The sequence below is a fragment of the Borostomias antarcticus genome, assembly GCF_949987555.1.
Source record: "Borostomias antarcticus genome assembly, chromosome: 13".
Lineage (NCBI taxonomy): Eukaryota > Metazoa > Chordata > Actinopteri > Stomiiformes > Stomiidae > Borostomias > Borostomias antarcticus.
Genome location: NC_140246.1, coordinates 478,266 through 490,765, shown reverse-complemented (window position 1 = coordinate 490,765; position 12,500 = coordinate 478,266). Strand labels below are relative to the sequence as shown.

The 12,500-nt window shown below is 42.9% G+C and overlaps 1 protein-coding gene across 1 annotated transcript in view; it reads left to right on the top strand.

The window, feature by feature from the left end:
- The window catches only part of atp5f1c (ATP synthase F1 subunit gamma), a gene marked incomplete at both ends in the record, with an annotated part of 14,837 nt that extends 8,665 nt beyond the window's left edge, over positions 1-6,172 (top strand). Inside the window, one exon of the mRNA XM_084447831.1 lies at positions 5,952-6,172. Within this exon, the coding sequence (XP_084303957.1) occupies positions 5,952-5,955 (4 nt within the window). The remainder of the gene's footprint in view (positions 1-5,951) is intronic.
- Between the last annotated feature and the right edge of the window lie 6,328 nt (positions 6,173-12,500).

Below are 12,500 nucleotides of genomic sequence, written 5' to 3'. Positions count from 1 at the left end.
GGGTGTGTAGGTGTGTGGGTGTGTGGGTGTGTAGGTGTGTGGGTGTGTGGGTGTGTGGGTGTGTAGGTGTGTGGGTGTGTGGGTGTGTAGGTGTGTGGGTGTGTGGGTGTGTGGGTGTGTAGGTGTGTGGGTGTGTAGGTGTGTGTGTGCGTGCTTGCGCCTGGCACACGCGTGTCTATGGTCCCTTAAAACGCTAGCTTCTGATCATTTGAGTCGTCTTAAGCCCTTTTTTCATAAGGTTTTCAAGTTAACGCCTAAATCAACATAAATTTGAGCATTAACACCGGGTTCTCATGAACAGAGCGATTCTAGCAAGTTCACCCTGTTCATGTGCATTTTAATAACTCGTTTTCCATCAACCGTGTAGCGAATGGAATACAAAATATGACCTATTGGACATGCGCCAATCTATCGAGGTGAACGTCTTTCGTACGCAGGAGAAGTCATTTCGCGCAAACTATAGATGCGTTCTGAGCGTGGGTAACCTCCGTATATCGCTCCAACCTTGTTCCATCACATGAATGTGGAGTCAACTCTGGCTAATCCCCCTTTAGTGAGCATGGATCGATGGACTTCTTCTAGCACCAATCATGTCACAGTAGCTTTTAGATGCACATCTATTCTATTCTATCTATTTTGAGGGAATTAACTTCTTAATGGAAAAAGGGCTATAGTCAGGTGCTCTGAAAGGATCTACGTGGTAGGATGCTATCGGATGACAGAAAGCTTGGCCTACATTTATCAGGTCTGTCATGGTGTGTTTAGGGTGCGGTGTGTTTGGCGGCATCTAGTGGTGAGGTTGCAGATTGCCAACTGAATACAATAAACGGACTTGGCAGAAATGGAAGACGATATGGAGTATAAGATGTTTTAATTAGTATATAGTTAGTGTATACTCCTTTCCATGGAGGCGGCCATCTTGCACCATGTAATAGTATTCAGTTGGTTGCAATACTTGTGGTATTCCTCGACAGGACGATATGGAGTATAAGATGTTTTAATTAGTATATAATTGGTGTATACTCCTTTCCATGGAGGCCGCCATCTTGCACCATGTAATAGTATTCAGTTGGTTGCAATACTTGTGGTATTCCTCGACAGAACTGTACTAAAACCTCTCCAAAGTTACACTGGCTCAGATTACTAGCGTCTAACTTGGCACAGGTACTGATCATACATTGGGATAATGATTCCTAGCTCATGTGGGCTATTATCTCATGTTTCCAAGCTGACTTTTTGTGGTCACTCTAGAGCTCACTCTAAAAGCCGTTTATTTTTATTTTTAGGCGATATATTTTTAGATTTAGATTTTTTTTGAAAGTATTCTAGCTCTATTTGCTCTGACACAGTAACACCTATTTTGATTCTGACACTTCTGCAGTCTCCTCACTGTTAGATATCATTTAATACCAGGATTATTATGGTGGTGGTTGTGGAGATGTTTCAAGATTATTATAGTGGTGGTTCTGGAGATGTTCTATATTCATCAAGATTATTATAGTGGTGGTTCTGGAGATGTTCTATATCCATCGTGGGCGTGTCGTTTTGAGCAGGAAAACTGAGAAATAGGCTTCAGAGAGAAATTCAGAATGAGCACTAATGTCCTAATCAATTTCTATCGCTATAAGAGCATTCTAACCGCTTCCATCAATGTTTGTTTTGGCAACTTGACTTCTCAAAATGTAAAATGTCTATAAAGAATAGTCCCTATGTCCCAGTGCATTATGGGTGCTGCTCCTCCATGTTGAAAGGACATGTCTCTACTCAGCAGAGCTCTGAACAGAGCTGAGAACACAGGGAAGCATCTAGCTGATCTGTTTCTATCCTCTCCCTCTGAACAGAGCTGAGAACACAGGGAAGCATCTAGCTGATCTGTTTCTATCCTCTCTCCCTCTGAACAGAGCTGAGAACACAGGGAAGCATCTAGCTGATCTGTTTCTATCCTCTCTCTGAACAGAGCTGAGAACACAGGGAAGCATCTAGCTGATCTGTTTCTATCCTCTCCCTCTGAACAGAGCTGAGAACACAGGGAAGCATCTAGCTGATCTGTTTCTATCCTCTCTCCCTCTGGAAGACTGGATCAGTCCAGAAGAGCAGCTAGACGCCCTTCACCTGATACATATTACCCCAGTGCTGTAGGATTATATTATACTATTATATAGTAGCCCCTCACCTGATACATATTACCCCAGTGCTGTACCATTATATTATACTATTATATAGTAGCCCTTCACCTGATACATATTACCCCAGTGCTGTAGGATTATATTATACTATTATATAGTAGCCCCTCACCTGATACATATTACCCCAGTGCTGAAGGATTATATTATACTATTATATAGTAGCCCTTCACCTGATACATATTACCCCAGTGATGTACCATTATATTATACTATTATATAGTATCCCTTCACCTGATACATATTACCCCAGTGCTGTACCATTATATTATACTATTATATAGTAGCCCTTCACCTGATACATATTACCCCAGTGCTGTACCATTATATTATACTATTATATAGTAGCCCTTCACCTGATACATATTACCCCAGTGCTGTACCATTATATTATACTATTATATAGTAGCCCTTCACCTGATACATATTACCCCAGTGCTGTAGGATTATATTATACTATTATATAGTATCCCTTCACCTGATACATATTACCCCAGTGTTGTAGGATTATATTATACTATTATATAGTAGCCCTTCACCTGATACATATTACCCCAGTGCTGTACCATTATATTATACTATTATATAGTCGCCCTTCACCTGATACATATTACCCCAGTGTTGTAAGATTATATTATACTATTATATAGTAGCCCTTCACCTGATACATATTACCCCAGTGCTGTAGGATTATATTATACTATTATATAGTAGCCCTTCACCTGATACATATTACCCCAGTGCTGTACCATTATATTATACTATTATATAGTAGCCCTTCACCTGATACATATTACCCCAGTGCTGAAGGATTATATTATACTATTATATAGTAGCCCTTCACCTGATACATATTACCCCAGTGCTGAAGGATTATATTATACTATTATATAGTAGCCCTTCACCTGATACATATTACCCCAGTGCTGTAGGATTATATTATACTATTATATAGTAGCCCTTCACCTGATACATATTACCCCAGTGCTGAAGGATTATATTATACTATTATATAGTAGCCCCTCACCTGATACATATTACCCCAGTGCTGTAGGATTATATTATACTATTATATAGTAGCCCTTCACCTGATACATATTACCCCAGTGCTGTAGGATTATATTATACTATTATATAGTAGCCCTTCACCTGATACATATTACCCCAGTGCTGTAGGATTATATTATACTATTATATAGTAGCCCTTCACCTGATACATATTACCCCAGTGCTGAAGGATTTTATTATACTATTATATAGTAGCCCTTCACCTGATACATATTACCCCAGTGCTGTACCATTATATTATACTATTATATAGTAGCCCTTCACCTGATACATATTACCCCAGTGCTGAAGGATTATATTATACTATTATATAGTAGCCCTTCACCTGATACATATTACCCCAGTGCTGTAGGATTATATTATACTATTATATAGTAGCCCTTCACCTGATACATATTACCCCAGTGCTGTACCATTGTATTATACTATTATATAGTAGCCCTTCACCTGATACATATTACCCCAGTGCTGTACCATTATATTATACTATTATATAGTAGCCCTTCACCTGATAAATATTACCCCAGTGCTGTACCATTATATTATACTATTATATAGTAGCCCTTCACCTGATACATATTACCCCAGTGCTGTAGGATTATATTATACTATTATATAGTAGCCCCTCACCTGATACATATTACCCCAGTGCTGTAGGATTATATTATACTATTATATAGTAGCCCTTCACCTGATACATATTACCCCAGTGCTGTACCATTATATTATACTATTATATAGTAGCCCTTCACCTGATACATATTACCCCAGTGCTGTAGGATTATATTATACTATTATATAGTAGCCCCTCACCTGATACATATTACCCCAGTGCTGTAGGATTATATTATACTATTATATAGTAGCCCTTCACCTGATACATATTACCCCAGTGCTGTACCATTATATTATACTATTATATAGTAGCCCTTCACCTGATACATATTACCCCAGTGCTGTACCATTATATTATACTATTATATAGTAGCCCCTCACCTGATACATATTACCCCAGTGCTGTACCATTATATTATACTATTATATAGTAGCCCTTCACCTGATACATATTACCCCAGTGCTGTACCATTATATTATACTATTATATAGTAGCCCTTCACCTGATACATATTACCCCAGTGCTGTACCATTATATTATACTATTATATAGTAGCCCTTCACCTGATACATATTACCCCAGTGCTGTAGGATTATATTATACTATTATATAGTAGCCCTTCACCTGATACATATTACCCCAGTGCTGTACCATTATATTATACTATTATATAGTAGCCCTTCACCTGATACATATTACCCCAGTGCTGTACCATTATATTATACTATTATATAGTAGCCCCTCACCTGATACATATTACCCCAGTGCTGTAGGATTATATTATACTATTATATAGTAGCCCTTCACCTGATACATATTACCCCAGTGCTGTAGGATTATATTATACTATTATATAGTAGCCCTTCACCTGATACATATTACCCCAGTGCTGTAGGATTATATTATACTATTATATAGTAGCCCTTCACCTGATACATATTACCCCAGTGCTGTACCATTATATTATACTATTATATAGTAGCCCCTCACCTGATACATATTACCCCAGTGCTGTACCATTATATTATACTATTATATAGTAGCCCCTCACCTGATACATATTACCCCAGTGCTGTACCATTATATTATACTATTATATAGTAGCTCTTCACCTGATACATATTACCCCAGTGCTGTAGGATTATATTATACTATTATATAGTAGCCCTTCACCTGATACATATTACCCCAGTGCTGTAGGATTATATTATACTATTATATAGTAGCCCTTCACCTGATACATATTACCCCAGTGCTGGACAGCTTTGAATGATCACTAATATAATGATATAATGACCTAATGTTGAATGACCAGTAATAAAATGATATGACTAATTTAATGACCATAATATTGCAAGGATATGTTTGAATTTATCATGTACAGGTGCATCTCCGAAAATTAGAATATTGTGGAAAGTTAATTATTTTCCGTAATTTAATTAAAAAAGTGAAACTTTCATATTATAGATTCATGACACATGTAGTGAAATACTTCAAGGCTGATTGCCTCCATGTTGCTCCACGTTGATGCAGTCATTTGTGCAAAAGGAGCCCCGACCAAGTATTGAGTGTATAAATGAGCATGCTGAACATACTGTACAATCATAAAGATTAAAACAAAAAAGGCTTGAAATATTTAACTTTGTGTAATGGATCTAGAATACATGAAAGTTTCACTGTTTGGATTAAATTACGGAAAATAATGGACTTTTTCACAATATTCAAATTTGAGTTGCACCTGTAGATATTCTCATTGTAATATTTTAGTTTTTATCTTTTTATTTAGTTTCTCTTCTTACTTTTATGATAAACATTTCCAGTGTATATATCTCGGAATAAACAGTATATATAAATTCCAATATATAACTTGCACTTGGCTGCCCCTCCGTGCGTATACTCGCTGGTCCTCTTGATGATGGTGGCTGGTGACATTGCGGTGTTGGTGATGGACGTACATTTGAATGTTTTCTGTATGCTTGACGTGTGCTTAACAAATTCCCCTCTGGGGCAATAAAGGGTTCAATTCAAGTGAATTCAATTCTCTTCAGAGAGGTTTACTCACTCTGTTGTCTCTCTTCTTCCAGATAAAGGGTCAAAGGTCACGGCCCTGTGGTCCACCCTCCCTCCGCCAGTGGGTCCGGCTCCAGAGCTCTTCAGCCAGCTGTCGTCAACTTTATGAACATTTGTGCTTCTATTTGTAAAATATACAGAGAGAAAAGAATAAACCTCCTATAGAGCAACGTGGTCCTTTCATATGCGTCCTCCTAGTTTCCCTCTTGATTAAACTACATTTGACTTCTGAAAATACGAGATGTTTGAATTTAGGGACCAGACATTTATGTTGCTATATATTTTTTCCTCCTTTGGCTGTCTAAAAAAACATACTGTACATGTATTTTAAGCATACTGTCAATGCCCTCCACCAGTAAAAGGCTATTAAGGCCGTGTTAAAATCTGGTGGCACTGCACCATACTGGTTGTTCTATAGGGTAGATGTTAACATTCAAATATGAAACATGAATAAACTCTTCCATTAATGATACATGATTGAATCTGTGTGTGTGTGTGCGCGTGTGTGTGTGTGCGTTACGGTTGCCACAAGAGTGAGGGTGAGTTCGGTCTGAAAACGGTGTGCCCTATTTTGCTACGGTTTCCAGGTTGAACGACACGGCTTCTCTGTGTTGCCCAATCAGCAGTAAAAGTTTTGCTACGTTTTGTCGGGGCTGAACCCACCCCAAGTCACCTAGATCGCGACTGGGTGAAGTCTGCCTCCCAAACAGGTGCTAGATCTGTCACATGACTCATCCTGAACCACCAACCTACAGCTGACGCCAAGGTGGAGGATCTGGCGCGTTTCAGCCGGTTTAAGAGCGTGGGTTAGTCTGCCGTGCTGGGGGGCAAGAGTAGGCCGGTGGTACGAGGCCGTTTCAGTACGGGTTTGAATCCTAAATGGTCCGGTGATGATGAGAATGTGTGAAGCACAGTAGATCTAAAGAGCAGCGGGCGTCACAGCCGAGAACGCAGGAGAACCTCGATAGACCAGAGAACGCAGGAGAACCTTGATAGAGCAGAGGTCGGAGGGTCACAGCCGAGAACGCAGGAGAACCTTGATGGAGCAGAGAACGCAGGAGAACCTTGATAGAGCAGAGAACGCAGGAGAACCTTGATGGAGCAGAGGTCGGAGGGTCACAGCCGAGAACGCAGGAGAACCTTGGTGGAGCAGAGGTCGGAGGGTCACAGCCGAGAACGCAGGAGAACCTTGATGGAGCAGAGAACGCAGGAGAACCTTGATGGAGCAGAGAACGCAGGAGAACCTTGATGGAGCAGAGGTCGCAGGGTCACAGCTGAGAACGCAGGAGAACCTTGGTGGAGCAGAGGTCGGAGGGTCACAGCCGAGAACGCAGGAGAACCTTGATGGAGCAGCGTGTGTCACTGCCGAGAACGCAGGAGAACCTTGATGGAGCAGCGTGTGTCACAGCCGAGAACGCAGGAGAACCTTGATGGAGCAGAGAACGCAGGAGAACCTTGATGGAGCAGAGGTCGGAGGTGACTGGTCAGTAGAGCAGAGGTCAGAGTTGAGGCGCTCATTTGAATTCCCTGTCTTTCTGTGCTTTTCGTCTCAACATCTGACTTTAAGCAGTTTTTCTCTATTGAATGCATTTAATTGTTTGTTTAAAGTCGCACTGAAACGGACGTTTGAGATCATCTAACTTCCCTAGTTTGACGTATTTCCGACGCAAACAAGCTATGAGGGTGGGACATATGTTTAGAGGAATTTGATTGGAACATTGACAAGTGGACGGGTTTTAAGAACTTTAGACAGATCCGATAGAAGGATAGCGTTGATTGACGGGTGGATGTCGTGAGATTATTGGCCTAAAATCTAAGGTACCTGTTGTCGTCATTGCACGTGACCTACCGTTTTCCAGGAAGTAAGAAATTATATACTTTTATATAAGATTACAACAAAAGTAGAATTTCGTAAATTCTTTTAGCATACATCGTTGAATAGGTGAACACTATGACCAATTATGTGAACCAAAATGGGACAGAATGCTTTTTTCATTTTCAGTGCAACTTTAAACAGTAAGGGAGGGTGGATGGTGAAGCCCCAGCACAGGAAGTAATAGTAATAATAAAGCCTGATTTATACAGCACCTTTCATATGAATAATTGCTCACAGTACTTTGAAAGGGGGAAGTTGATGTCGCGATTGGATCCGGTGCTGAAGAGAGGAACGTGATCGTCGACCACGCTTCCTCTTGGGTACGTTGGCACATTTTTGACATTTCTGCTCTTAGATTCCTCCTTTGAAGCATTTCTCCCCATATAATTAGAAGGATAACTTATTGTGTTATTATACAAATCTATGGGTCCCACTCCTGTGAAGCTGTGGTGTTGAGTTTAAGTGTTGAGTGTCGTCTCAGCGATATCAGATGGCCGGTGATCAACACACAGCCTCCGCCAGCCGGCAAGAATAACCCAACCTGACAATATTTCCTGTGAGTTATTTCTGCTTCAATAAGCTGTGAAAACAGTGAGCGTCACATGATCCTCTTGGGGTGGCTGGGGGGACCCCATCGTGGCCCAGACGTGTGTGTGTGTGTGTGTGTGTGTGTGTGTGTGTGTGTGTGTGTGTGTGTGTGTATACACGTACATAGCTTACCTGTCTGTTCATTTCTGTCTGCGTGTGTGTGTGTGTTCATATGTGCCTGTTTGTGTGTGTGTGTGTTCATATCTGCCTGTCTGAGTGTGTGTGTGTGTTCATATCTGTCTGTGTGTGTGTGTGTGTGTGTTCATATGTGCCTGTCTGCGTGTGTGTGTGTTCATATCTGCCTGTCTGTGTGTGTTGTGTGTGTGTGTGTGTGTGTGTGTGTGTGTGTTCATAACTGCCTGTCTGTCTGTCTGTGTGTGTGTTCATATCTGCCTGTCTGTGTGTGTGTGTGTGTTCATGTCTGGGTGTGTGTGTGTTCATATCTGCCTGTCTGCGTGTGTGTGTGTGTGTGTGTGTGTTCATATCTGTCCGTCTGTGTGTGTGACTTGTAATAAATATGGATGCATTTCATCAGTCTTCCTCAGAAGTCCTCAGCAGAGCTCCGGGAGGAAAAACATCCACACGCGCACACACACACACACACACACACACACACACACACACACACACACACACACACAGCTGTGGGAGCGGGCGGTGAGGTCTTCCAGAGGAGGATCCTGATTGAGCAGGATGGCTCACAGCCGGACAGAGAGCTGGGGTACTGGTGGGGGTCCGGCTCTGGGTGGACAGGAAGCTGCGTGTGTGTGTGTGTGTTTGCGTGTCTGTAGCAGTCCAGACTGGCAGGATGACCGTCAGGGGGAAGCTAACTGGACCTGGAGCCAGGGCTCAGCTGGGTGCCCGTCTCTCTCTCTCTCTCTCTCTCTCTCTCTCTCTCTCTGTCTCTCTCTCTCTCGCTCCCTCTCTCTCGCTCTCTCTCTCCCTCTCTCTGTCTCTCTCTCCCTCTCTCTCTCTCTCTCGCTCTCTCTCTCGCTCTCTCTCTTTCTCTCTATTGCTCTCTCTCTCTCGCTCTCTCTCTCTCCCTCTCTCTCTCTCTCTCTCCCTCTCTCTCTCTCTCTCCCCCCCCCTCTCTCCCTATCTCTCTCTCTCTTTCTCCCTCTCTCTCTCTCTTCCTCTCTCTCTCTCTCTCTCTCTCTCCCCCCCTCTCTCTCCCTCTCTCTCTCTCTCCCGCAGTTCCGGCCTTGACCACCAGATGGCGCTGTCTGATAACAAATGCAGCCTCGTTCAGCCGAATCCATCCAGTACACTTGAGACCGTCAGAAGATCCTTTATTCAACATGAATATCTCCGGCAGCCCATCGCAGGGTGCGGTTAAAATACAATGTCAAGCTTGACTAAAAGCCAGAACCTTCTTTGTATGTTAGTCTTCCCTTGTTGTTTTCTGCTTCAAGCAGATGATCTGCGTCCACAGCCGAACCAGGGCGTGGTTTTTCCTCCACGTGACAAAAAATGTGAAACGCGCGTGACGTTACAGAACCCGGATGCGTGTTTCTCCTTGGTGTTCTGTGTGTGTGTGTGTCCTGCAGGCCTTGTTTGTTTATTGTGTTTGCGCTTGTTATTGTTTACTCCTGAGGGAAAGCGGAGGGAAGCGATTGCATCTGAACACTGAAATTACAGCGATGCCAGCCGCTGATAAACGCACGCCGGTGCCAGATCATACAGGGGGCATTGCACCATCTCCAGGGTGTGGAATTCAGCTCCTGGGGGATAGGGAGTTGTCCCGGACTCAGAACCGAGGGGTTTGGGGGTTTGGACTACGGTGCGTAGAGACTCTGAAAGCGCCTGCGCTATGGGAGCTGCAGTTTTTCACGCCCTGTCTAATGTGTTTCACTCGTCTGTTATCTCTCACGTTAACATGACTTATGATTAACCTGTGAGTGCGTAGGTTGTGTGTGTTTGTGTGTGTGTGTGCAGGCGTGAGCGCACGTGTGCCAGGCCTACAGTTTACGTGATATTTGTGTGAGTGTGCGAAAGTGAGTGTGTGTGTGAGAGTGTGTGCAGTATGGAAGTGTGTGTGTGTGTGTGTTTGTGTGTGTGAGAGAGAGAATATATGTAAGTGTGAGTGTGTGTGTGTGAAAGTGAGTGTGTGTGTGAGAGAGTGTATTATGTAAGTGTGTGTGTGTGAGAGAGAGTGTAGTATGTAAGTGTGTGTTTGAGAGAGAGTGTAGAATGTGTGTGTGTGTGTATGTGTGTGAGATAGAGAGGGTAGTATGTAAGTGAGAGTGTGTGTGTGTGAGAGAGATAGAGAGGGTAGTATGTAAGTGTGTGTGTGTATGTGAGAGAGATAGAGGGTAGTATGTAAGTGTGTGTGTGTGAGATAGAGAGGGTAGTATGTAAGTGTGTGAGATAGAGAGGGTAGTATGTAAGTGTGTGAGATAGAGGGTAGTATGTAAGTGAGTGTGTGTGTGTGTGTAGTATGTAAGTGAGTGTGTGTGTGTGTGTAGTATGTAAGTGTGTGTGTGAGAGATAGAGAGGGTAGTATGTAAGTGAGCTTGTGTGTGTGTGTAGTATGTAAGTGTGTGTGTGAGAGATAGAGAGGGTAGTATGTAAGTGTGTGTGTGTATGTGAGAGAGATAGAGGGTAGTTTGTAAGTGTGTGTGTGTGAGATAGAGAGGGTAGTATGTAAGTGTGTGAGATAGAGAGGGTAGTATGTGTGTGAGATAAAGGGTAGTATGTAAGTGAGTGTGTGTGTGTGTGTAGTATGTAAGTGAGTGTGTGTGTGTGTGTGTAGTATGTAAGTGTGTGTGTGAGAGATAGAGAGGGTAGTATGTAAGTGAGCGTGTGTGTGTGTGTAGTATGTAAGTGTGTGTGTGAGAGATAGGGTAGTATGTAAGTGAGTGTGTGTGTGTGTGTAGTATGTAAGTGTGTGTGTGAAGGTGTGTTCTTGAGTGTGAGATGGAGAGGGTAGTATGTAAGTGAGCGTGTGTGTGTAATATGTAAGTGTGTGTGTATGTGAGAGAGATAGAGAGGGTAGTATGTAAGTGAGTGTGTGTGTGTGTAGTATGTAAGTGTGTGTGTGAGAGATAGAGAGGGTAGTATGTAAGTGTGTGTGTGTGTGTATATGTGAGAGAGATAGAGAGGGTAGTATGTAAGTGTGTGTGTGTGTGTGTGTGTGTATATGTGAGAGAGATAGAGAGGGTAGTATGTAAGTGAGCGTGTGTGTGTGTGTAGTATGTAAGTGAGCGTGTGTGTGTAGTATGTAAGTGTGTGTGTGTGTGTGTGTGAGAGATAGAGAGGGTAGTATGTAAGTGTGTGTGTGTGTGAGATAGAGAGGGTAGTATGTAAGTGTGTGAGATAGAGAGGGTAGTATGTAAGTGAGCGTGTGTGTGTGTGTAGTATGTAAGTGTGTGAGATAGAGAGGGTAGTATGTAAGTGAGCGTGTGTGTGTGTGTAGTATGTAAGTGTGTGTATGAAGGTGTGTTCTTGAGTGAGAGATAGAGATGGTAGTATGTAAGTGAGCGTGTGTGTGTAGTGAGTAGTAAGTGTGTGTGAAGGTGTGTTCTTGAGTGAAGACATCTAAGCGCTGCTCACGTCCGCTGCTCTGTCAGACCCAGCTGGTTATCTTCATCACCCTCCTCCATTATGACGCTGCGGCAGGAAATGATTAGAGGAGCAGGTGACAATGGGGGGAGAGATTTCCTCCGTAACCCCGGGCGCCGAGGCTGTCAGCTACGGCGGCATTACGCTCAAAAGAACGGAGGAGACGAGAAGAGAAGATGAATAGAAACGGCCCCTTTCTTATTTTAAAACATTCATGTCTTCTTTAGAGAGGAGAATGGGGCTCCGTTGAAACCAATTGACTCTCGCTCTCCTCCCCCTCTCCTCCCCCTCTCCTCTCTCTTTACCTCCCCGATCGCTGGCACCAGGGCAGTCGGGGAGAGAGAGGGAGAGAGAGAGTGAGGGAGAGAGAGGGAGAGAGAGAGAGGGAGAGAGAGGTAGGGAGAGAGGTAGGGAGAGAGAGAGCCTTAGAAATCATATTCAGAGGAAAGATGAATACCTCATCTCTCCTCCTCCTACCTCTCTGTCATCTCTCCTTTTCCTTCTCCGTCATCCTTCTCTTCTTTTCTTCCCTTCCTCT